This window comes from Erpetoichthys calabaricus, chromosome 7 (genome assembly GCF_900747795.2).
Source record: "Erpetoichthys calabaricus chromosome 7, fErpCal1.3, whole genome shotgun sequence".
In the NCBI taxonomy this organism is placed as follows: Eukaryota; Metazoa; Chordata; class Cladistia; order Polypteriformes; family Polypteridae; genus Erpetoichthys; species Erpetoichthys calabaricus.
The window spans coordinates 108336644-108362737 of NC_041400.2; the positions used below are offsets into that span (position 1 = coordinate 108336644).

The 26094-nt window shown below is 38.7% G+C and overlaps 1 protein-coding gene across 2 annotated transcripts in view; it reads right to left on the minus strand.

Annotated features, from left to right (window-relative positions):
- LOC127528835 (uncharacterized) overlaps nt 1-26094 on the minus strand; it is a 102069-nt gene that overhangs the window by 11667 nt on the left and 64308 nt on the right. For both annotated transcript variants that reach the window (XM_051929978.1, XM_051929979.1), the window contains 2 exons: nt 17541-17719; nt 7207-7337 (listed from right to left, as the gene is read on the minus strand). In XM_051929978.1, the coding sequence (XP_051785938.1) occupies nt 7207-7337; nt 17541-17719 (310 nt within the window). The remainder of the gene's footprint in view (nt 1-7206; nt 7338-17540; nt 17720-26094) is intronic.

Genomic DNA, 26094 nt, shown 5'->3' on the forward strand with positions numbered 1-26094 from the left:
GGGTATTGGCCGGGATAAATGGCCGGCCATATCCCACACTATATATATTGTAATAATAACAAACACACAGCGTCAAGGTTTGGGGTTTTTGGCCCCGTATACTGTAACAAAAAAACACGGTCAAACTTTTTCCAAAAGAAAACATCAGACAAACATAGATGGGTGGATGGACATTTTAAGGAGGCGGACCGGAAATTAGGGATGTGGAATGCTGGGAAGGCGCGGTGGTGGATGAGTAGTGGACGTCATCAATAAGGGACCAGAGGAGAGAAAGGAACCCAGAAGTGTTGATGTTCTGTTTGTCCGAGACAGATTATGGTGGCGGTGCTTCGTCCTTTGTATGGGAAGAGAGAGAGGTTAGTACCCCGCCTTTGTCCCCTGGTGCGACTTGTTGTACTTAAGCTGCTCCCCATGTGCTTGTGCGTAACAATATATATATATAGATTGTCACACACATGCGAATAGGAGGCATCTGAAGGGCTTAACGACTAGTAGTAACACATCTGTCCAGGGGGTGGTGGGGTGCACTAAATCTTTTTTTAAGTCTCTTGCAGACCTTTCCCAGGAAATCCACCAGGAGCGGCTGCCTCAGCTTGGGACACAGCAGTTTTTGTCCAGGCCCTGAGGACGACATCATTTCCAGTCCTGGGGGCGACATCACTTCTGGTCATGGCCCCAAGGATGACATCACTTCCCCCAGACTCCCTATAAAACCTCACTCCCTTCCTCTGGACTTCAGTTCTGTTTTAGACTCTGTCTTGTAAACATTATTCGCTATCCAACCTTTTACTTTTGCAGTCAGGAACTCATTATATGGGTGACTGCCCCAAACCTTTGCAATGTCTGGTGTCCTTTCTTGTCACAGTGGTGTAGTCGGCAGGATGCTGTCCCAGAAGAGACTGGGACAGAACCCAAAATCAAACCAGGTAGGAAAGTACTGGGGCCGAGTTTCTGGATAGGGAGTGCGTCGGGGGGTTGGGAAAGACCCGGTACAGACTCCACTCCACAAGGGCATTCCCGGGCATAAGTCCTACCAAAAGGAGAGTGTGGAAGGGACCCTCAGACATGGGCTGGTTTCTGGGGAGGAAACAAAAAGGGCTTATTATACTCTCTTGGACAAAAGAGCTGAGCTGCCCATCGGGACCAAGGTCCCCGGTAAAGATGGGCTTTCCCCAGGCCAGCAGGTAAAGCTAATCAAACACTGGGAATTCGATCCGGATCGGTCAGTCTCTGAGCAGGCTATGACTCTCTGGGAGCAGGTGGCTCTGTGGCTACGGCCGTTTGAGTTGACCACCTTTCAGATTGTACAGCAGGTTGCCTACTTCTTGTTCTACTTCTTGTTCCTCCAACATCTGCCCCAAACCTTTGCCCAGCCGGCCTGGGGATACTTCCATAAAAAATCCGAAGCCAGTCTCGAAACCTGGGAGGGTTTAAATAAATAATCGCCGCGCTCACGGCTTAGCAAGGGGGCGTGGTGGCTGTAGCAAGCCGCAGGGCGATCTGCGGTGTGGGCGGTTTTCACCTAAGTGCACAGGTGGGAAACTGCCCACATCCATGATTGTTCCTGTGGCTAATGGGCTGCAGCTGCTATGTCCTCCCCGCATATATAGCGAAGCGCGAGCCGGTTAAGTGGGGGAAAAAGAGAAAAGAAGTAAGAGAAAGAAAGAAAAAGACAAAAAGGTAAAAGGATAGAAGAGGAAAAGAAACGGAGGTTGCAGGAAGTAGCAGGAGGAGAAAGTCGGTGCGGGAGAGCGAGCGAGCGAGCGAGTGCAGGCTCGTCAGCAGCTGTACTGGTAGCTTGGGTGCATGGCCGACACCCGAAGTGTAGCAGCAGTGGTCGCTCCTGCAGAGTTGTTTCTGCAGGGCGGGAGTGACCAGAAGATGGATGACTCTCCGCGGAAGGCAGCGGGAGTTGGACTTGGGGTGAGTATTCCACAGCATGAGCGCCCTGGTTGCTGTGGAACTCAAGTCGCTGGCTGGAAGAGCCTACCGGAGCCAGGGATCGGTGAGGCAATCCAAATAGCAGAAGCAGGCAGAGAGAAGGTCAGCTGCAAGGAGGGCGATTTTCCTGTAGAGCGCACATACGGGTATAGCAGGGGAGTTGCCAGAGAACCGAAAGCACCAGGCTTTTTGATTTTTACATTGTTACTTCCTGTTCTATTTTACCTCGTGGTTTTTAGAAGAGTTTATTGATTTTAACCTCCACTTTTCATTTTATGGATTATTTATTTATTGAAGGAACTGCACAGCGCTTTGATTGCACTTTGATTTTATTTTAATAAAAGCACTTTGCACTTGTTAACCATCCTCTTGCTCAATTGTTTATTGCCTCACTGACTAGCTCATCGGTGACATTACTGACGGTGATGGGTTCAATGGGTCCCTAATAGAAGAGGAGCATGGAGCTGAACCCGCATTGTCACACTGGTCTGACAGTGAAAGCAGTAGAATACTGAGTAACTGAGTCAGCAGTTAGGCCTCGTAACTCGTCTCTAGCTGCCTCCACGCCATGTAACCAGAGCCACGAGGCCGGCGTGGAGACTCCTGGTCTGTTGCGGGCAGTTGCTTCATCTAACCACGCCCCGGCATGCCGGGAGGAATCCCTGCCCCTTGAGGTCATTCCGGATCCTCTCTCTGACTTACAATTTCAATTTAGAATGACACTGGCTTCTTTCAAGAGAGAGCAGTGGGATGATGACTCTCTGAAGCATGCAAAGAACGCAGTAGTTCTCATCAATGGCCAACGTACGCTTCAGCCCATGCCACAGGGACCTCACTTTGTTATTGAAAATTACCTATTATATCGGGTCATGGAGCATGAGGGGGACGACCGGAACTTGCTGCTTATCCCATGAACCTACCAGCGGCAGGTCTGTGAGTTGGCACGTGCCCACTTCCTTGGAGGCCATCTTGGCTCCAAAGAAACCATGGAGTGGATCAAGCTCAGATTTTTCTGGATGGGAATCAATGTAGAGGTTCGCTGTTTTTGCATTTCCTGTCTGGAGTGTCAACTATGGCAAATTCCCAGGAGGGACTGTGCTCCTCTGGTTCCCCTTCCCCTAACTGATGTTCCTTTTGACCACATTGTGGTCAATATACTAGGACTCTTGTAGCCCTCAGCCCGAGGACATAAATATATATTAGTCCTCGTGGATTATGTGACCCGATAACCGAGGCTGTTCCTTTGCGCTCTGCTACTTCTAAGGCAATCGCACGGGAACTAGTAGGGGTCTTTGCACGAGTAGGAATCCCTAGAGAAGTCCTAACGGACCAAGGGGCACCTTTTACCTTGGAAACATTCAAGGAAATGACCAAGTTACTGAAAATAAAGCACTTAAGAACCATGGTGTACCATCCTCAAACCGATGGTTTAGTAGAGAAGTTCAATCAGACTCTTAAGCAGATGCGTCGCAAGGTGGTCAGCAAGGATGGGAGGAATTGGGATCAACTCTTCCCACTCCTTCTCTTTGCCTATCGGGAAGTCTCACAAGCCTCTACGGGCTTATCACCTTTTGAGTTATTATACGGATGACAGCCCCGGGGAATATTGGATATCTTAAAGGAAGGCTTGGAAGGAGAGGCTCTTCCCTCGACAAATATACTAGAATATATCGCACAGTTATGCGATAGATTTGGAAAAATTAGATTGATTCTAAAAAGTCTTTATGATCGTGGCCTGACCCTCTGGGAGTTCCGTCCGGGGGATCGGGTCATGGTATTGATCCTCATCTCTCATTCCAAATTGCTTGCCCACTGGCAAGGCCCCTACGAAATTAAGGAGAGGAAAGGATTGGTTGATTATTTGGTGAAACAACCTAATTGTCGGCCAAGCAAGCGGGTGTATCATGTGAACTTGCTGAAACCGTGGAAGGAAAGGGACCCCGATCCCTCCTCCAGATAGCCCCGCTCACTCTTTGCTCAAACAGACCCCCTTAATTTCAGCGAGGAATTATCGGAACATGTGCAGCAGGTCACAGCGGTATTGTGGACACTGGGAGAGGCCGAGCTTCGAATCAATCCCAAGAAATGTTTCTTCGGACTGAGAGAGCCTAGATATTTGGGCTACCTGGTGGGCCGGGGTACTGTGAAGCCACAGTGTTCAAAACTAAATGTCATTTTGAACTGGCCCCGTCCGCGAAACAAGAGACAGGTCCGATCATTTTTCGGTGTGGCCGGGTACTACCGCCGGTTTGTACCTAGGTTCTCTGAGAGAGTGCCGCCCTTGACCGACTTAACGAAGAAAAGAGCTCCGAACCACATGGTATGGTCTGACAAGACGAAAGCTGTATTCTTTGACTTGAAACAGGCTCTGATTTCAGCACCTATATTGATAGCCCCTAACTTTTCTCTGCCATTTATCCTCCAGATGGACACTTCGGACACAGACTTGGGAGCCATGTTGAGCCAAAGTGTTGATGGTGTTGAACACCTCGCCATGTACCTGAGCTGGAAACTGTTGGATTGGGAGATCATGTAAATAGTTTTTTTTTCCTCCTCTTTGCTTCATCAGCTGCTGGCTTGCTGCTTCTGCTGCTGTGCCACATGATCTGCATTTAAAAGCCTGTAAAGCAGCTGTCCTATTCTTTGTCTTTTATTTCCGGCCCTGGGCGTGGTTAAATCTTTTGGCACAAAGCCTCGTCTCACGGGACGTGAGTTCTTGACATTTTTTAGTTAGAATTTAAAAATGGAATAAGAATCTGAAAATCTAACATCACATTAAAGTTCAATAAATTCCGAAAAGAATGATTCCAAACATTTATATTGTCACACACGTGCGCATGGGAGGCAGCTAAAGGGCTTGAGTAAGGGCAGTTCCGAATCATACCGGGATGTGGCAGAGTGCACTGACTCTTTTTCTCCCTTGCCTGCAGACCTTTCATGGGAGATTCCACCTGGTCCTCTTGACGTTGCTTCCAGGACTGAGCCTATGGAAGAAGACCTTGCAGGCTCCGACCCCTGTGATGTCACGTTCGGGCTCGAACCTATGGCTGAAGACCTTCCTGTCTTCCCCTTTAAAAGCCTCCACCTCTTCCCTGTTCCCTCAATTCTGTTTTGGACTCAGTTTTGTGCTCAGCAGTGCGACCAATTAAAATCTCAATTTGCACCCAGGAAACCAATTATACGGGTGGCTGCCCCAAACCTTGCTATGGCTCTTTGTGTAGTTTGTGACAATATGTAAGTTTTAAAATAAGACCAATTTAAGGCGTGACAAAAAACATGACATAAAAACGTCACATAAAATGGTTGCACAAAATTGTTGGTAGATTTCTATTATAATTGGGAATAGTTACACTTTAAACATTACATTGAAGCACATATTTTAATCTTTAAAGTATCTGACACAGCTATTCTTGTTAATTATGTACTTCTACCTCATGAAGTAAATCATTATATTTCTTATAAACACCTTTAATTAGGAAGCTTTCACTAATTTAAACTTTTTGTATATTGACTATGATGTTTCTGCACCCCCATTGCTTTTTATTTTTTTGTAAGCAATTGTGTGGCGTTACCACCATGTGACTGCCAGAAATTGCCAACTCTAGAAGAACACTGTCAGCTTTGTCCTGGCTCATGGATATGAACATTTTTTTTGGAGAATGTAATTATTAATGTAAAGACTTTCATATTTTAGAACTCTTACCTGGTTTTTGACAATGAGTTTTTGTTTATATTTTTTGTTATATTAGCTCAGTGTCCTTTCTAGTTTTGACCTTTGCTTGTTCACCCCTTATTAGTTTTAAGTTTCATTTTCTAGTCCTGGGCTTTGTATTTAGTCCTCCCATATCATCCAAGGTAGAACAAGAACAGGAAATGTAGAGGATGTCATTTAATGTAGTTGGTAGGAATGCGGCTTTGAAAGCACTGAGTTTAACAATAAATTATTTCTGAACTTTCTACAAAACGTTCGGATTTCTTTTTTTTATCTTATTGGCTACCAAACGTGAATGTGACATCTTTTCTCAACTACAACTGTTTAACATAGAAGTCTGTTAAATAAATCAATAGTTAACCCTTTTGTTGTACAATCATCCGTCAATGATATAACATTTTTGGTTAAAAATTTACAAAGGTTTTTCCTTTTAGAACATTGTACTTATTCAGCTAGCTTTTAACCTACTTTGTTCTAATTTATTAATGGTAAATTTATGTATAAATATATTTATTACTTTTATTTATTTAATCCTGTAACACTTTAACCAGTTTTTGAATTAGGTCATGCACAACACTTTATTCCAGACTGATACTACATATATACATTGTTATATTAGCTCAGTGTCCTTTCTAGTTTTGACCTTTGCTTGTTCACCCCTTATTAGTTTTAAGTTTCATTTTCTGGTCCTGGGCTTTGTATTTAGTCCTCCCATATCATCCAAGGTAGAACAAGAACAGGAAATGTAGAGGATGTCATTTAATGTAGTTGGTAGGAATGCGGCTTTGAAAGCACTGAGTTTAACAATAAATTATTTCTGAACTTTCTACAAAACGTTCGGATTTCTTTTTTTTATCTTATTGGCTACCAAACGTGAATGTGACATCTTTTCTCAACTACAACTGTTTAACATAGAAGTCTGTTAAATAAATCAATAGTTAACCCTTTTGTTGTACAATCATCCGTCAATGATATAACATTTTTGGTTAAAAATTTACAAAGGTTTTTCCTTTTAGAACATTGTACTTATTCAGCTAGCTTTTAACCTACTTTGTTCTAATTTATTAATGGTAAATTTATGTATAAATATATTTATTACTTTTATTTATTTAATCCTGTAACACTTTAACCAGTTTTTGAATTAGGTCATGCACAACACTTTATTCCAGACTGATACTACATTTTTTGTAAATTGTAGATATATTGTGGGCTTGGATGAATATTAAGCTTGACAAAATTTGCTATAAAAAATGTATTAAATCTTTTAAAAAATCTAAATATCTTGACAGAGTCCTTGAAATTCTCAGGAAAATACGAGTGCCTGAGTAGTGCAAGAATAAACATTCTGCAGTGTCTTATCTTCATGCTGATTTTTAGTGGCTCTACAATCTAGTATGTAATACATTCCCAATAAATAAAAAAATAATAATTCAGTGAATCCCCTTGCATTAAACTTCATTCTTTACAGCAGTAAATGATGATTCTTGAATGTGATACATGACACAAAGCAAGTGATAACATGGTGTGTTATAGAGTTTTCATGAATGTCTTACCTCCTCTTCCATGACTGCATTGGCTTAAGAAGAAACAAGCTTGAGGGCTCTTCTGCATCAGACCAAGATGACGACAGGTGAATCCTTTCGTTTGAAAACTCCAGTTCTTTGTTATTCCATTTGGTTTTTCTCTAGTGAAAATATATTTAAAATGTGATCTTAATAAAAAGTTTAGTATTACCTTACATTTCAAATCTAGCCAAAAATGTAGGATCAATACATACTTCAGCAACCTGATTTGATCTAATCATAATCTCTCTGTCTGTCCACTCTTTTCCAATACAGAGGCACAGGAAGACTGAACCAATGTGGGCAGGAATAGGAACAAGACAGAATATAATAGTTGACGTTGTTGTAGTCCATCATAATATATACTTTCACACACCTTTTGACATCAGTTCAGTCTAACCTGACATCTTGTCATTGTTGTTCTAATTTAGGGGATTCTCATTCTGCAGTGCAAATTTTATGTAGTGTACTTACAAGTTACTGCTAATGCATTGTTTAGACAATTTCATCATCTATAACTTCACTGTCTTCTTCCCAAAACACCACCGGATACTTGTTTCAAATAAAGGTAAGTGCCACGCAGACACCATTTTGCAGAGCATTGCATAAAAGATATAACTTTAAGGGAAAGTTCAATCAGTAAAAAAGAAAAACACTCAAACCCCTTTACAACCCCCTTTATCCAGGCATTAACTAAAAATTAAACAACACTAATAACCTAATAAAATAGCAATTGATTATCTGCTTCAATTATTAAACATGTATAACTCAACCTTCTTTTTTATCTTGTTTTGACTTTTTCAGTTTATCAAGTTGACAAGAGCAGCATCAGAGATTAAGTCTAATTGGTGGATGTATCTTTTGCCCATAAATTGACCAGACTTGGGTGTTCCTTGGCTACAGCATGGAGAACTGCCACAGGAGTATGTGGCACCTAACATTGGATGTGCATGGACTGTGCGCAAGTGGCATGTCATGCAGTGGAACTGGTACATTTGACCTTGTTGACAGACTCTTATGATTATATCTGTAAAATGCACCACCTACCTTCAATAGGTATTAGCATGGTTTGACCTGCTGCACATAAAAGTCTAATCTCCAGATTCCCGTGCAGTCTTCCAGGAGGGGTTCATTCAGATTGGTTGGCTTATACTGAGTTGAGTGATGTTGTAACTCACCTTGGCAGCCTGGCAGTTCTGGGCCACTATTGATCACACATGCATTCTATGTTGGTTTCTTTCAGTCCAGAACTGCTTTCCATGGGTTTATACCATCACAGCAAGCCTATTTTACACATATTATTAGCAATTTTCAAAGATGAATTGGTGTACCCATTGGCTTTGGGATGCTCTGGTGATGATGTGATGTGTTTATATTACCCATTCCTTACATCCATGTCACATTACATGACATTTCCACTGATTTTCAGTCACATACTTTATTTACATAATCTCAACAAGTCAAAGGCACTAGTGGTGCACTCCTGTGACTGCCATTTGTGTAAACTAACATGCCCAGTGACTCAGTCCTACAAGTCAGGTTTGATTTTGTCTTACATTGCTTGTGTGTGTGAGAAAGAGCTGGCAATCAATGAGCGTTCACCTAGAAGTACAATGCATATAATACAATTATGAAGAAAATAGGAACTCACAAACAGAAGACAGCCTTGCTTGTCTAATGTTGCATGTTTTGCATACAATGACAGAATGGGAGCAAAAAGAAAAAAAGGGATTGAGGATAAACTCTCTTTACCTGTAAATTCTTCACATGGGCACCAGCTCGGTCAGGCAGCAGTTGTTGACTGTCAAAAAATGGGGTGAACTCACAGTTCCAGAAACCGTGACAGAAAGTCTTTACACTGTCTAATTTAATTTATCCTGTGATTTCTAGTCATGTAATCTGACGTACTCTAGTGCAAGGGTCTCCTACCTTTTTTCCCCTGAGAGCTACTTTTACAAAATGAAAATGGCCGAGAGCTACTCATGTTTTCTAACATTTATTCTCATAGCTTATTTCAAACTAAACAAACTGAATAAGCTTGTTTTGCCTGAACATTTACAAAATGTTGGTGTCCACAACACACATTTGCATTAAAGCATCACAAAAAATATTTAGTTTACCTGAAAGTGCATTTTGTATGACTGTATGCATTTTCTAGTGTACAGTTATATGAAAAAGTTTGGGACCCCCTCTCAGTCTGCATAATAATTGACTCTACTTTCAACAAAAAAAGATAACAGTGGTATGTCTTTCATTTCCAAGGAACATCTGAGTACTGGGGTGTTTTCCGAACAAAGATTTTTAGTGAAGTAGTATTTAGTTGTTTGAAATTAAATCAAATGTGAAAAACTGTGCAAAAATTTGGGTACCCTTTGTAATTTTGCTGAGTTGAATGCATGTAACTGCTCAATACTGATTACTTGCAATACCAAATTGGTTGGATTAGCACGTTAAGCCTTGAACTTCATAGACTGGTATGTCCAGTCATAAGAAAAGGTATTTAAGGTGGCCAATTGCAAGTTGTGCTTCCCTTTGACTCTTCTCTGAAGAGTGACAGCATGGGATCCTCAAAGCAACTCTCAAAACTCTGTAAACAAAGATTGTTCAGTATCATGGTTTAGGGGAAGGCTACAAAAAGCTATCTCAGAGGTTTAAACTGTCAGTTTCAACTGTAAGGAATGTAATCAGGAAATGGAAGGCCACAGGCACAGTTGCTGTTAAACCGAGATCTGGCAGGCCAAGAAAAATACAGGAGCGACATATGCGCAGGATTGTGAGGTTACAGACAACCCACAGATCACCTCCAAAGACCTGCAAGATGGTGCACCTGTACATCATTCTACAATTCAGCGCAATTTGCACAAATGACATCTGTGCGGCAGGGTGATGAGAAAGAAGCCCTTTCTGCACTCACGCCACAAACAGAGTCGCTTGCTGTATGCAAATGCTCATTTAGACAAGCCAGATTCATTTTGGAACAAAGTGCTTTGAACTGATGAGACAAAAATTGAGTTATTTGGTTATAACAAAAAGCTCTTTGCATGGCGGAAGAAGAACAGCACATTCCAAGAAAAACACCTGCTACCCTACTGTCAAATTTGGTGGAGGTTCCATCATGCTGTGGGGATGTGTGGCTAGTTCAGGGACTGGGGCCCTTGTTAAAGTCGAGGGTCAGATGAATTCAACCCAATATCAACAAATTCTTCAGGATAATGTTCAAGCATCAGTCACAAAGTTGAAGTTATGCAGGGGTTGGACATTCCAACAAGACAATGACCCAAAACACAGTTCGAAATCTACAAAGGCATTCATGCAGAGGGAGAAGTACAATGTTCTGGAATGGCCTTCACAGTCCCCTGACTTGAATATCATCGAAAATCTATGGGATGATTTGAAGCAGGCTGTCCATGCTCAGCAGCCATCAAATTTAACTGGAGAGATTTTATATGGAAGAATGGTCAAAAAAACCTCCCTCCAGAATCCAGACAATCGTCAAAGGCTATAGGAGGACAGCGTCTAGAGGCTGTTATATTTGCAAAAGGAGGCTCAACTAAGTATTGATGTAATATCTCTGTTGGGGTGCCCAAATTTATGCACCTGTCTAATTTTGTTATGATGCATATTGCATATTTTCTGTTATTCCAATAAACTTAATGTCATTGCTGAAATACTACTGTTTCCATAAGGCATGTCATATAGTAAAAGGAAGTTGCTACTTTGAAAGCTCAGCCAACGATAAACAAAAATCCAAAGAATTAAGAGGGGTTCCCAAACATTTTCATATGACTGTATCTCACACTGTTGAATTAAAACATGAATGCTGTCAAAACAAAACAATGCAATTACAAATACACAGATATTACTTATTCATTTGTCATTTTGTTACATGTCACTGTTTCACTTCACAAGAATATTCACATGTCCAGTTGCATGTGTGATGTGTTTTGTAGCTAGTGAGATGACTGGCACTGCATGGAGTCAACAAGAGAGGTGTATGGTGGAGTGTAGCCACTTAGGTTCACTCTTATGGAGTCATTTAAATGTTCATCTGTCAGTCTTGTTCTGAGCTTTGATTTCATGACATTCATGTCAGAAAAGGCAGACTCACAGAGGTATGTAGACCCTAACAAAGCAGACATTTTCAGAGCTGCTTGGTGAAGATTCCTATAGTTATCTGGCTCTATTAAGCTCCAGAAATGCTGAGAATGCTGTTGAGACTTTAACTGCACATTACTTTGAAGGTTTACTAATATATAATATATAAAATTCAATGTCTCTCTGTCTGTATGTCTGCCCGCTTTTCAGAGAGAACTACTTAACGGATTTAGATCGGGTTTTTTGCTAAAATTTGCTTGAACATTCAGTTTGATTTTGCGACTTCTCTCATTTTGCTGTATATCATATTTCGCTTGCTGTACCGATTTATTAGCGTGTATCAGAGAAACACACAGCGGGCCGAGGGGAGCGGCCTTTCTCACTCACGCGCCAGCTTCAGGGCGTGTTCCTTAACTCCGCTTAGCTAGCGAACGAGAAAACAATTGAATTCAACTTTGTTTGATATTTAAAATAAAGTGTTAGAGTCCGGATATTCTCTTAAGTGTATGTCAAATTGAAAAGATAGATTGCAATTCAGATTGTGGATCGTGATTTTGTGTTAAAAGGATCGTAATATGATTTTTTGGAAAGATCGCCCACCCCTAATTTGACTAATCAAGTCTTCAAATTTATGTAGGATTCATTAACCCTTTGGTGAGCTACTTGGAAAAGGTTTGCGACCTACCGGTAGCTCGCGAGCGACATGTTGGAGACCCCTGCTCTAGTGAAAAAATCATTGTACATTATTGGCTTTAGCAAAGTGTCCACTGTCAAAATGAAGCCTGCTGACAAAGAATATCCTGATATCCTGTCTGATATCCTGTATTTGTCAAACTGCACTTTGTTATGCTTGACGGATACTTCCATTCTCAGGTCCAGAAACATTTTCTTACTGAAGATGGCACCAGGTATTTTCATTAGTGATACCCACAACCACTTTCTCACATATTAGCTCATCTATAACTGGAACAAAGTCATAGCATGCTGACTCTTCTCACAGCAGGGTAACAAAGGCATCATTCCTGTCCCCTTCTTTTGATGGTAGCAGTTGAATACAAACTATTCTTAAAATACAGCTTAAAATACTGCTGCAGCGTGTCAAGAATTGTTGTGACATCCTCCTTTTCTTCCTCCCAAAGGTTCAGATTGTTTTTGCAATGTTAGCCTTCGAAGCCCATTGCAGCCTGAAGTCCTCAAAGTCCACTCTGATTTTTTTCCAGTTTGCACTCAGACTGTCCATTATGTGCATGCTTTAGGGAACCGGGATGTTTCTTGCACTGATTATACTATGTGTTGCTAAATCCCACAGATATACAGAGACTATAAGTTAACTTTTAAATTACTTATGACACAATGCTTTAAACAAAAGATGCTGACAACAAGGGTGCTGTGAGAAGCCATGTTGTAGAGCAGTGCGTAAATATCAGAACTTCTGGGGCAAATAAAAGCAGTAAACCAGGTTATTTCTTTTGTAGACGAGTACAAGACTTTATAATCAATGATTCTAAGTTCTTGCTATATCTTAGCTCTTATTTAGGAATATCAGAAATGAAGTATTAAATTACAAAGTTTCGCTACAATGAATCTTTGTACTAACAGTAGTGCAGAGCAGCTTTGTGTCAGAGATGATTGAACTTAAAATATGTATAAAAAAAAAAACAAGAAAAGAACCAGTTTGCATAATTAGATGACTACTGCTTCATGGATGTAATTGGCATTTGATAAGTAAGTGTGCCAAGGATCATCTCTGTGCTCTGCAATGCTGTGAACATTCAAATCTGTCAGTTCTGTCTATTCTCTTCTTAAGCTCATTACATTTGGATCTTAGGTCTCTTTTTTATTTGGAATCCAATTTTAAAAAGTTGCTCAAGCAAATGATTTTATTAGAGTAAATTATTCCTTGATTAAATATTCAATTTCACATAAAAAGTCAACTGCCATTTAGCTGGATTAAGACTGAGCATTAGTTTTGCTGCTTTGCACAGCAACTGTCAAGAGCTTATTCAAATCAGCTGCCTAGAATTTGTAATCAGCGACTTTGCTTTCTAGTAGAATTTAGGTATTTGTACTGTTAATTTGTTTGTGCTTGAAACATTTTGCATTTTTTTTTCCTCGTTCATCACATGCTCTTTGTCTAATATTAGTTAAAAAAAGTAGAATGTACTGTGATATGGTGGTTAAGACTGCTATACATTCTTGTTTGTCATGTACATGTTTTCAAATGTTGTATGAAAATGTGTTATAAAAATAAATGGCTGTCATTGTTGTTGTTATCATGATATTGGAAAATTGCATTTATTTTGAGTGCCATCTGTATACAGTTTTCATATGCAGACTTCAATTTACTTTTTCAATAGTATCCGCTGAATAAACCTTATAAATTAAGCGTTATAATTTATTTTTTAATATTCAGGTATTTCACAAGTCATAATTTCTATTATTAAAAATTTGAAAAGCAAGAAGTAATATACTCTCAACACACAACATCCAGCTTAGATGTGTTATCTAGAAGGTGACATATTTGTTGGTTTATACTGTATAAGTGGTAGTGAGCCACTTCTTTTGTCTTAAAGAGCCATATTAAATGGTTCTGCTTTATCCACCTCCCATAAGCATAAAAATGGTCTGAAGAAGACATGTGCTGGCTACCTGTTTTATTTTATGCTGTGGGTTTGAAGAAAAAGTTTTTTAATGTTTGTTGTGATGTGAGATCTTGCATATAACTTGATGAATATTTTGTATGTCTTTATTTGTAATTTAGGCAAAGCAATGTAATTTAGTGTTACTTTGGTGAGAGGCATTCGTGTTTGCCCCCCTTTACGACTGAGTTTCTTTGAATTTTACGACAGAGTTTGGGGGGTGTGCTTTAAACCAGTTTGGTGAGTGTTTCTCTACTAAAGTCTTTCAACCCCCCGCAAGGAAGCCAGGTTACTTTAACATATGGTCTTGGGGGGTGGCAGGTTTTAAGATATTGTATTCCCCCATTGGTCTGAAGTATGGCTGTTTGGAATTGGCTTGGATCAGAAGCTTTTAAGTACCATGATGTCCTATTGGCTCTAGGGGTTGGACAGAGAATCTATAAATCTGCTTGCTCAACCACATTCTCTCTCTCTTACTAACCAACATATGATGAAGAAGTATCTCTCTTACTAACATCTGAAAGAAGCATCTCTTACTAACCTCTGATGATGAAGACAACACAATGGAGACCACAGCTTAGCAGCCAAATTGAAACAGGCATACGGCCTGTTCTGAAGAAAGCTGAGCACCAATGATGCCTTAACTAGAGACATTTTAAATAACTACAAGTCTGTGTGCCACCTGAAACTACACATCAGTACAAATATACAAATGTACTTTGCATATTGTTATTATTTATGAATATTATCAATAATACATTGTTTTATGTGTAACTTAACTCCTGCTTGTCTTTTTACTACACCTAATTGCCTGAGGTTATAGATATAGAAGGGAAGGTGGGGATAAGTTATATACTGTAATACCTTATAAACAGTGGTAAATCTGTGGGATTAGGCATTCTGACAAAAGCTACTTTTTAATAATACAATAGGGGAAAGTAGAGCAATATATATTACTCTACCAAGACAAAACACACATGATTAGGGTGGTAGTATGCAGAGCGGTAACAAAACAATGTTACATTGACCATTATTCACTGTTAATACCACTATACATTGATGTGATTTTTAGCACATTTAAAGTCACTTTGATATAATCAATAAAATTTTAGAATAAGCTCTTAAAGCACAGAGGAAGCAATTATCTCCGCATCTCTTATTCCTCTCCATTCATCTCTACTGGCCCATTAAACTCATCAATTTAGGTATGTCTACAAGCCTTAAGTTTTACTCTGTTGGCCATGCTCTCTCTCTCAGGGGTGGGGGTTGACTTTTTTTTTGTTTTTTTTTCAATCCTACTATTTGTAAAAATTGATTGATTTGTATGAATGATTACAGTATATAATAAATTTTATAATAATCCCTTTTGGTAAGAGGGTGTAAATCCCCAATAACATTGTCAACTAATTGGCCATCCCTTATTGTCTAAACCTAACCCTAATCCTAACCCAAAATCACAGATTACTGAGCACAGGTTTACCATCATGTCTAACCCAGGCTTCACCATCGTTTTGTATTTATTTCTTGACAGCTTGTTAACTGCAACTGCAACTAATTATGGGCAACACTGGTTAACAGCCATTCAGATGGGTCCAGTAATTCCACCTGTCACCTGAAGGGCTTAAAGAAAATAAAAGGTTTTCAAATAGTGGTGTTGTTGTATTGAAGTTGCATGTGCCTAGGTGTTCAGGTTTGTACTTGTTTGATGATTCGGTTTTGTTCATGGTCACAAGTATTGTTTATGGTTTTGGCCTTGTTTAGGATTATAATTTGGCTCAGGGTTCAAGGATGTATTTGATATTAATAATTTATTTTCTTGAAAAAAGTTAGTACATATTACAAAACATACTATGTTCATGGCTTTACGGTCACTGATATTTTTGGTTTTAATTCAGTTTTTTTCTTCTGTTTAGTTTCTCTATTCTCTTTTGGATTGCGTTTTATTTTTCATTAAATCTTAAAGCCTTTCCTAAGATGTTAGTTATTGCTTTAGTCTTGGATTAGGTATTACCTGGTTTTGCTTTCTTCCCTTATTCCTTGAAACTAAATCTCACAAATACATTAATCATGAAAAAAGGTAAAGTTTATTGCCACAATGAAATGAAAATTAGCAAAGCATTATTTTGACTTTAAAGCCTTCATTGCTTATACAGTCAGAACATTATGGTTTCATCTTCTTTTTCTTGTTTTTCAGTATGGAATAACCTTTACTTTTCCCTTTAACAGATGCACCGTGTTGCAGCCCTTCATTGCCTCCCCATCAAACATGATGTTTCTTTTGGGAAGACCACATATTTACCCTTACACAGAAAAGCAAAGTTTTTGTGTAAGGCTCAACTTTTCAGAGGCATTTGCCTGCAGTTGAATCATGAAATCAAGTCTTCAACTCATTTAGCGGTCAACTGAACTGTCTTAAAAACACTCAGACTTTGCTATTATCATCTAAGTTGCCAATTAGCCCACTACCCTGACGCAACTAAGAAACATTTCCCGTTGCAAAATATTACTGTTCTTGTTAATCCAATTTTGAATCATTAATGTTACTATTTTAATGCATGGATGAAATCATTATGGCCTAAGTTACTGTTAAAACATAACACTAGAGTTTTTAGCATTTATCATGAAAGTGATTATTTGGCCGTCTTTACAGGGAACAAGAGAAGGAGTAGCATCTTAAATTAGTAATGTGACATGTCGGTCAGCTTTTTTCATAGCTTTGACTTGGAAAGACTGACCTGATACTTAATTCTGTAAGGTAGGATTACTCTCAGATAAAATGGTTTTAAACAGGAGGATTGTGGAGATGGAGAAAACAGTGAGGACTGAGAGCCAAGAGCTTATGCACTTTTCTTTCTTCATTTACAAATACGTGAGGAGCACTGCTGGCTCTACCACAAGTTTCTGTTATATTCTTACACATTCTTTCCTTTTATTTAATACATTTCCACTGTCTTACTAAATGTCTAAGCATTTCTATTATGATCTAATGGAAAATGTCATGTCCTGAATTTTAGCAAACAGAACTGAAGGAGAAAGCAAAAGGGGCAGCACAAAAAATAAGTCAGGCCAAGGTCAAAACCTGAACATCAAAATACAAAATAGTAACTCATAATTAAGATAAGCCAAAACCAAAAATCCTGTCTGCCTATAATCCTTTATCAATTTAGCTGATATACACTACAAAGGTTGTTTGTTTTATTCAACAATTTTAGACATGGATTACAGAGTGACATCAACTTAAATACTTAGCAGAAGATGATGTCACAATAATCAGAAATCACATTGTAGCAATGGAGTTCATTTGTCAAAAGCAAAGCTCTCAAAAATGGTGGCATCCACACAAAAAAAACAAAATGGCATCATGTTAAACAAAACAATGCACTTGAAAATACAGTATAGGCTTACACTAAAATAAAAACCCAAAGTACAAAATAATGATAAACATTCCAAAACCTAAATAAATCCAAATAATGTAAACATTAATAAAAAATTGTAAAAAAAAATAAAATGAAAAACTATGTTTTCATAACAATTTCAAAAATAAAAGCTGCTACATTCCTGTGAATATATCTTGGGCGTTTTTTATTTTACCTTTTTCACCTCCCAAGGAACTTTGCTTGCTTCAATGTACTCCTTTATCATCTTTTTACTGACACTCGCATCCATTCTTCGATTTTCAATAAGTGGTATTTGATTATGTACTTCGTAAGAGGATGTCAGGTGTCTTTCTTTTCCCAAAAAGAAGTTCAAAGCTGTTCTTTCTTTAGTACCTTAAAAAGAACAATGCAACAGAAAATCAGATATCGTGTCTAATGTTTTTTGAAACCTGGGGAAACTTTAAAAGCTTTATTTTTCAGTTATAATTTGACTATTTTAATATAAAATAGTAGTATCATGATTGAAAAGACTCTAGTGGTAGAATCTTACTAACTTTACCCCGATTTGAGTACAATACCCCATAATCTTTATCATTTATTAATCTATACTTTTTGCTAATTAAATCTTGATGTATTTATTTAAATATTTAAACTAGTCCAGGAGAATGGGCCCCAGTCCATCCCGGCAAACACTGACATACACACCACTTATACTCACAGCGGTTGTTTGTAATATAATATAATATAATATAATATAATATAATATAATATAATATAATATAATATAATATAATATAATATAATATAATATTATATTATGGGGGGCACGGTGGCGCAGTGGGTAGCGCTGCTGCCTCGCAGTTGGGAGATCTGGGGACCTGGGTTCGCTTCCCGAGTCCTCCCTGCATGGAGTTTGCATGTTCTCCCCGTGTCTGCGTGGGTTTCCTCCGGGCTCTCCGGTTTCCTCCCACAGTCCAAAAACATGCTGGTTAGGTGGACTGGCGATTCTAAATTGGCCCTAGTGTGTGCTTGGTGTGTGGGTGTGTTTGTGTGTGTCCTGCGGTGGGTTGGCACCCTGCCCAGGATTGGTTCCCTGCCTTGTGCCCTGTGTTGGCTGGAATTGGCTCCAACAGACCCCCGTGAGCCTGTGTTCGGATTCAGCGGGTTGGAAAATGGATGGATGGATGGATATTATATTATACACACACACACACACACACACACATATATATATATATATATATATATATATATATATATATATATATATATATATATATATATATATATATATATATTGTGGGGAACAGCCCGGACACAGACAGGTAGACGTCGTTTTATGACCCAACACATTTTTATTTACAATTATTACAAATGAAACACACACTCAACCCAGTGCCACAACACCAATCACCCCAAACTCCAGGCCTCACAATGCCTCCTCTCTTTCTCTGGTCCGCCTCCTCTCCTCTCCTCTCCTCTCCTCTCCTCTCCTCTCCTCTCCTCTCCTCTGAGCTCCGTCCTCTTCCACCCGACTCCAGCAAACACACCCAGATGTGCTCCAGGTGCCTCCCGATTAGCCTCTGCCAGCACTCCCCAGTGTGGCGGAAGTACCGGCTGTGCACCCGGAAGCATTCCGGGTGTCACTGGTCTTCTTCCCCCCAGCACTTCCGGGTGTGGCGGAAGTGCTGAGGGCCAGGGCTCCATAGGCATTGGGGCACCCCCTGGCGGTGACCACAGGGCCCCTATAGGGTTGAGCTTCAAAGCTCTGTTCCTGTGGTCCCCAAAGCCACGTGGTCTGGGGGAGGCGTAAGCCATCCTCAGGTCCTCCTGGGTGTCCCAGCTGGGTACCACCCCCAGCCTCCTGTGACAATATATATATATATATATATATATATATATATATATATATATATATATGTGTGTGTGTGTGTGTGTGTGTGTATTTTAAAAACTCCACTTAAATTAATTAGGTAATGTGAAATAATGATGAAATAAATTTGTTTATTTCACAACATGCCTGGTGTCAGTGCATGTCAACATCCATTAAAAATTGGTTCTGACTTGTACTTGTTTAAATTCTGTGTGATTACCTATATTTCCTGAGGGAAGGGTGCCGTCCAAATTAGAGTTGTATGTAAGTCCTTGATCTTTTGGCAAGCACGTGGCCTGAGGTTGGTCTTTAATTGGTTACTTTCAGATTTTTCCAGAAATACAGTTCTCTGCACCTCGGACACTCCCACATTTATTGGCAGTGAATTAGTGTTGTTTTAGGTTTTTTAATCTGATGTGATTGGACAATCATCAAAGCACTCTTTCAAGTTCATGTGAATGGTTCACAGTTCACATTCGTCATTAACCTCACTACAGATGAGCGAGCATGACATTACAGCGATGGCAACTTCAAATGGAACTTCAGAAATCAAAGAAAATTTGGTTATTTCTTCAATGAAACACCCCTTCACAGATTGTGATCGAGGACAAGCTTACCTACCAGCTTTTTCCTGCTTTTGTAATGACAAATGGAGTTGGCAAACTGGATGTGGCATAAGTAATGCCTTTTTTTTTTGCTTTCTCTGTTTGCTGTTTCAAAGTGTTGTTTCTGAAGCATTGTGGACAACGACAGTGGTATGAGACCTAAAACATCTTTCTGAAAAATGCAAGTGGTATGAAAGTAGCCGCAGTAATCCAGACTAAATTTAGACTAATTTTGTTTTGCAGATTTATTATTGCTGAACAGCCAGATGAAGGCTACAGGATTGGCATTAGAAGGCACCACAAAAAGGTGACCAAAAATCAACACACCTTGTTCAGAATAAAAGACTGTTAAATTTCAAAAGAACGTTTCAATTGGCTTTGCATGGCCATGATGAAAACGAGAGTTCCGATAAATTTGGGATTTTCTGTGGGTTGGTGAATTTTGTTACCTCTCTCGATGGAGTGCTGAAACAGCACCTCGAGAATGCCTGCCAATGTATTTAAGAAAACTTCAAAAATTATACAGAACAAGCTTTTGAACTCCTCAGAGCACTCTGAGCCATGCATATATTTTCTAACTTAATTTAAAATCGCATCTATTCAGACTGGCATTTGTGTAGCGTTGTCATCTGTGGGAGTTTTTATATGTCATTGCTCTGTATTTAGTTTTAATATTTCATTTTATTCCATATTTCATTGTTCAGAGCTTTATAAATATTTTTTTTACATATGTACTTAAAAAAAGAAAACAAGAAGGTGTTTATTTTGCTACAAGTACAATAAATTGAACCAAAAAAGTGTCATTTCAATATCATTAATGGAACTTGTGTAACTTTTAGAATTTCAAAGTTTTAAACATGTTGTTTTAAGTGAGATTTGGGTTATGTTAACTTTATATTACGAACAATTTATGACATGTGGCATGTGATATTAAGTGAATATGTATAAGTTCTGTTGTGACTCTAAAAATATGCATTTTTTTAGATGGTTCATCTACCACCCATTAAGAAACCATTAAGGAGAGCAACATTTATGTTCAAGCAGTGCTATTAGGCTGTTTGTGTGTGTGTGTTTTTCCTTTTCTTTTCTCCTGAGCTACAAAGTACTGCTTCAGCCATCACTGAAAACTAAAGCCATTTAAAAATTTCATTAAATCCAGTATACACATCTTTGGTATTTAGCAGAAAAAACAGAATACCCAAAGGAAAACCTCATATAGGCTCAGGGACAACATACTGTAGAAACACAGTCTGGTCAAGAGCAAATCAATCTATATAAATTTTTGTTTCCTTTTTTATGTGTCTTTGTTGTTTTGTGTTGATGACTTTGTTGTTGTTCACCATCTAAAGATATAATATTTTGGGTTGAAGTACACCATTTTGAGTAATAACTGTATGAACCACAATTTCAATACCATGCACTAAAATTAAGGCTTCCACTAAACAAAAGCTACTTTATGTTTTTGGTCCTTGATGTTTTGATCTGTATTGTGACCTACTATTGTGTTTTGTTTTTTTTTTGTTGGGGAATTTAAAGATTGGTGTGTGGTTTAGCTCTGTGTAACTAAAATTATTTCTGAATAGAAAGCTCTCTGTCTCTATGGCTTAAATTGTACACCAAACACATCTGAAAAGCTTATTGATGAAAAAAAAATGTTTGGATCAGCCCTCCAATGTGAGAGAAGATGATGGCAATACAGTGACCTACATACATTATGGTTTGATACAATGTAAGGAAATAATGCTAAATATTCTGTCCAGTAGTAGTACTGATAGAAAAAGTGATGATACAGGAAAAATAATGTTAGTTAATGTTAGTTAATAAGGAGAACCCAGAAGAACACTAAAAGAAATCGGAAAATGTAGAAAACAGATAAGTATAAGGAGCAATGAAAAGGAAAGAAAGAAAGAAAGAAAGAAAGAAAGAAAGAAAGAAAGAAAGAAAGAAAGAAAGAAAGAAAGAAAGAAAGAAAGATCTACTGATAAAGGATTTAATTGCTTAAGCAATGAAAAGAATTGAATAGATCAAGTAAGTAAGACTATTTCCTGAACAATAAATTGAGAAATTGAACAAAACATGTAAGCAGAACATGTCATTAGATATATTTTAGGCAGAAATATATACTTTGATAAAAGATAGAATAGTGGAGCAGTAGTTGGTGCTGCTGGCTCATGAATTGAGCACTGCATCTGGACATTGTCTGTGGAAAGGATACAAGTTGTCTCCATGTGTAAAAATGGATCCCAAGTCCACATGCTTCTGGGCCTGAGAAGATATTGTGCCTCCTTTGCAACCCCTGGCACCAGTCAGAACCACCCTACAGACACCTAGAATAAAAGTGCATTATCCAATCCAAATGCAGATGTTTATTTCTATTTATAGGACTTCAAATACATTCTAGTATCTTTGTTTTACCAGATCAGTAAATAACTTGAGTGTTGTCTATTACTCACAATTTACACAACAATAATGTGCATTCGGATTAGTGTACTTTACATGAAGGGCTGGCAATTGGGGAAACATGCCAAAACCCATAAATGCTTTGCATAAAATAATAAAAGACAAATACAGTAAAACCCAAGATAACATGTCCAGCAATAACTTAAATCGGAAAATAATATAATTGTTTTGTTACATTCACTTGAACTAAGACTGTGATCTGAACCTCTAGAGCTACCAGTGGCAATGTGGTGTACCAGAGAAAATCTGTAGATCTACAAACTTTATAGTCCTCATCATACTCTGTTTATTATCCTAATTCATCCAAATAGAGCTGGCTAATCCATTAGGTGACATAGGCAGGTGTCTAGGATGCTGTCATTAGTGGGGCGCCATTTATGAAAGTTAAGGGGCATGTGCTCCAGACACTGAGGGAACTCAAAAGTTTGTAGAAGTACAATAATATCTACGGCATGAACACAAAGGGGTGCCATTTGTATTTCTGAGAGGTACCATTCCACACCTGGTCACTGAACTTTGATGATGCAATAGAAAACCCCACTGCTCCTGGTGTCAGCTTCTAAGACTCAGGGGCCCAATGGTCAGGTTCCTCCGAACTTTGGGCTCTTGGGCCAGGGCCTGATAGGCCCATTCAAGGATTTATATACTGTATACCAATGTCTATATATGTTTCTTCCAAAAATGTACAGAATAGGTTGATTAATGATTCCAGATTAGCTCTGTATGAGTGTGGAAGTGTGCATGATCGGGTACTATGATGGAATGTCCCATTCTAGGACTGCATCCAATGCTTTTAGGATGGGTTCTAGCCCCCCAACCCTGATACAAATACAGTATATTATGTGATATTATATGAAGAGATTTGGAATAATATACATTAAAGGAGATGGATGGAATTCATAATGCATGAATGATTCATATTCATAATGCATGAAAGGCAAATCTAAAACAAATGGGTTTGAACTGGAAGAACACCTAGAAATTGGGTGACAAAGGGCAAGACTTGACATAGTTTCATATTAGCCAATGCAGGTGGTGCAGTGGTAGCGCTTCTGCCTTGCAGTAAGGAGAGCATAGGTTTGCGTTCCAGGTCCTCCCTGCATGAAGTCATCAAAGCGCTTTGAGTAGTTAGAAAAATATAATATAAATGTCAAGAAATGTTATTATAATAACTGTTGCGGACGGCTGGGGCTCTTGCCCAGTTGGGATGCCTGGAGGATTAAAAGACTGGGAGAGAGACAATACTTCTCCAGGGACACAAGAGTACAGCCCCCCTAGTTTGTATAGGAAGCTCAACCCTGTTGGGGCCTGTGGCCACCACCAGGGGGCACCTGGACAATTGTGCAGTCCAGGACAACAGTACTCTCGCCACACTGGGGAGTGTTGCCAGAAGATCCAGGGACACCTGGAGTACTTCCCAGGTCCTCATGCAGCACTTCTGTCACACTCGGGAATTCTGCCCAAAGTTAATGGGGCAGCACCTGTACCACATCCAGGTGCACTATATAAGGAGGCTGGAGTCAGGAGGTAGAGGACAGAGCTTGCGGGAGAGGAGTGAAGGCAGTGAAAGTATAGAGAAGAAAAGAATAGAGAAGAAAAGGAATGAGTTATTGTGGGTGATCTGTGCACTATGTGCGGTGCTGTATAAAAAGGAAAAGATAATAAAACCATGTGTGCTTTTGGGACTTGTGTGTCTGTGTCCAGGCTGATCTTCCACATGATATATAGTATAATGAGAGAGACAACACAGAAGTCAGAGATGGTTACTAGAACTTTTCCTCCTGTTTTTAAATATACCACAAGTCCCTTCCAGATTATAGGCTGCAGAAGAAATTACCAAAATAAAAACGTAATGAAACCACAGCCTGCTTAAGTCCTTTCCTCTTTCAGTGTGTGTACCTGTTTCCTGTTTATCTCCAAAGCTGTGCCTATTTCTTTTGTCCTAAGTCACACTCTCATATATTATGCAGTACATTGTATATATATATATATATATATATATATATATATATATATATATATATATATATATATATATATATAAATTTTCATTTGTACAGTACAAGACATCAGTCAGAACAAACAGATGACAATGATCAAGGAACTCAAACTAACAGCTTACTACATTTGGCTTTCCAGTGCCATCTGCTGGTTAATTATTATGCTGATCTTAGCACTCTTGTATCATTATAATACTAGTATATTTTTTTAAACTTCCTAATTAACATTCTCTTTATTTCATTTCACATAAAGATAGTAAATGCCCAATGAAAGTTTTTCAATTTTCTTAACAAAAATGAACATGCAACAATGTTCAGATATTCGAAGTAGCCCATGTATGAACCAACTAATCGGTCATTCTGTCTCTTAGACATTGCCATTTACAGCAGGAATTATAACTAGACAATTTACAAAGCAAAAAGAAATACAATTCAAATCACAAAAGTGTAAGATGGTGTTAACAGTAGTGATAGCATGGATACAATTCAATACATGATAAAGAAAAAAAAATCTTAACTGTGTGATGATGTTGCAAAAGGTAAATAAGAAGATAGAAATCAATATAATGATAATTAATCACAGCCATAAATGGTATCACTTGTGACACCCAGCTCCATTCAAAAGGATCCTATGCTATCTCTAGGACCAGTTCAGGCTGTCAATAGACATATGATTACTTCACAATGTCCGTCAGTATGCTTCCTACATATGGCACTTTATAAATGCAATGAGTCTGTTTAAAGAAAGTGTGCAGTTGTCTAACACCTGCTACAAACCCTGGCAACAAAACACTGGATACTTATATGAAAGGCTTCCAAGGATCAGAGACAGTCAAGAATAGTGTAAAAAGCAGCATGACACACAAGTGGTAAAATGTACTATTGTTTGCTTGCAGTTTGGTGACAAAGATGAGGACATCTGCCCCTGATAGTGGGGCCCAGGAGCAGTTGGGGGCTTGATAAAATCATTTTAGGTGTTTGTTTTTGCATAATGGTCTGGGCATTGTGTTTATTCTCATGTAAGATGGACATGACCAAGGAAGTTTTTCTACAGTGGTGTTACAATGAGATGGGCTAGAGCACCTACAGCAACAAGCAATTTATTCTCTCAAAGGACAAGTATGGCTGACAAAAACTTTGATGATCCATTTGGAGACAGAAGAAGCACACTATTCAGAGATTCTTTGTCACCTTCTGAAATCATTTGAGGACCTTTATAATCTGGTCACTGAGGAACAATTTAGAAACAGGTGTGCCTGCCTTGTTTTCTAAAACAGTTTGAGGTCAACTATAGGACAGATGGTTCTTCTAAGCTGTGTACTTTTGTGCCTTCTTTAACTTTGTGTTGACTTACCCAAATGTGCAGATGTTAATACTGTAAATACTATTTCTGGTAAAACTCCAAAGGGTGTACTTACAATAACATCCCAAATATTTCAGAATTTTCATAATTCATATATGTATTTGTAGTCTAATCTCTTTTACTCTTTCTGTGGAATTCTTCTTACGTAATTTCTTCATGAGTGACATTCAGATCTGAAGATGGACATCTTCACAAACTATACCATTTATGACTTCTTCTGCATCTGATCTTGTAAATTTACTGTTGCTATGAAAGACTTTCACTTTCATTCGATAGTTTTATTTTATTATGAGGCTTATCATTTAATTTAATTTTTTTTTTTTTTTTTACAGAGGCACCATTTTGTTTTTGGGGTGTTAGGATGTGGTAATCTTGCTGCCAGGGACATGTCTCTTGAAGTCATGTCCTTGGCATAAAGGCATTTAAGCTGGCATTTTCTATTGACTTGTACATTTTTGACCACATTT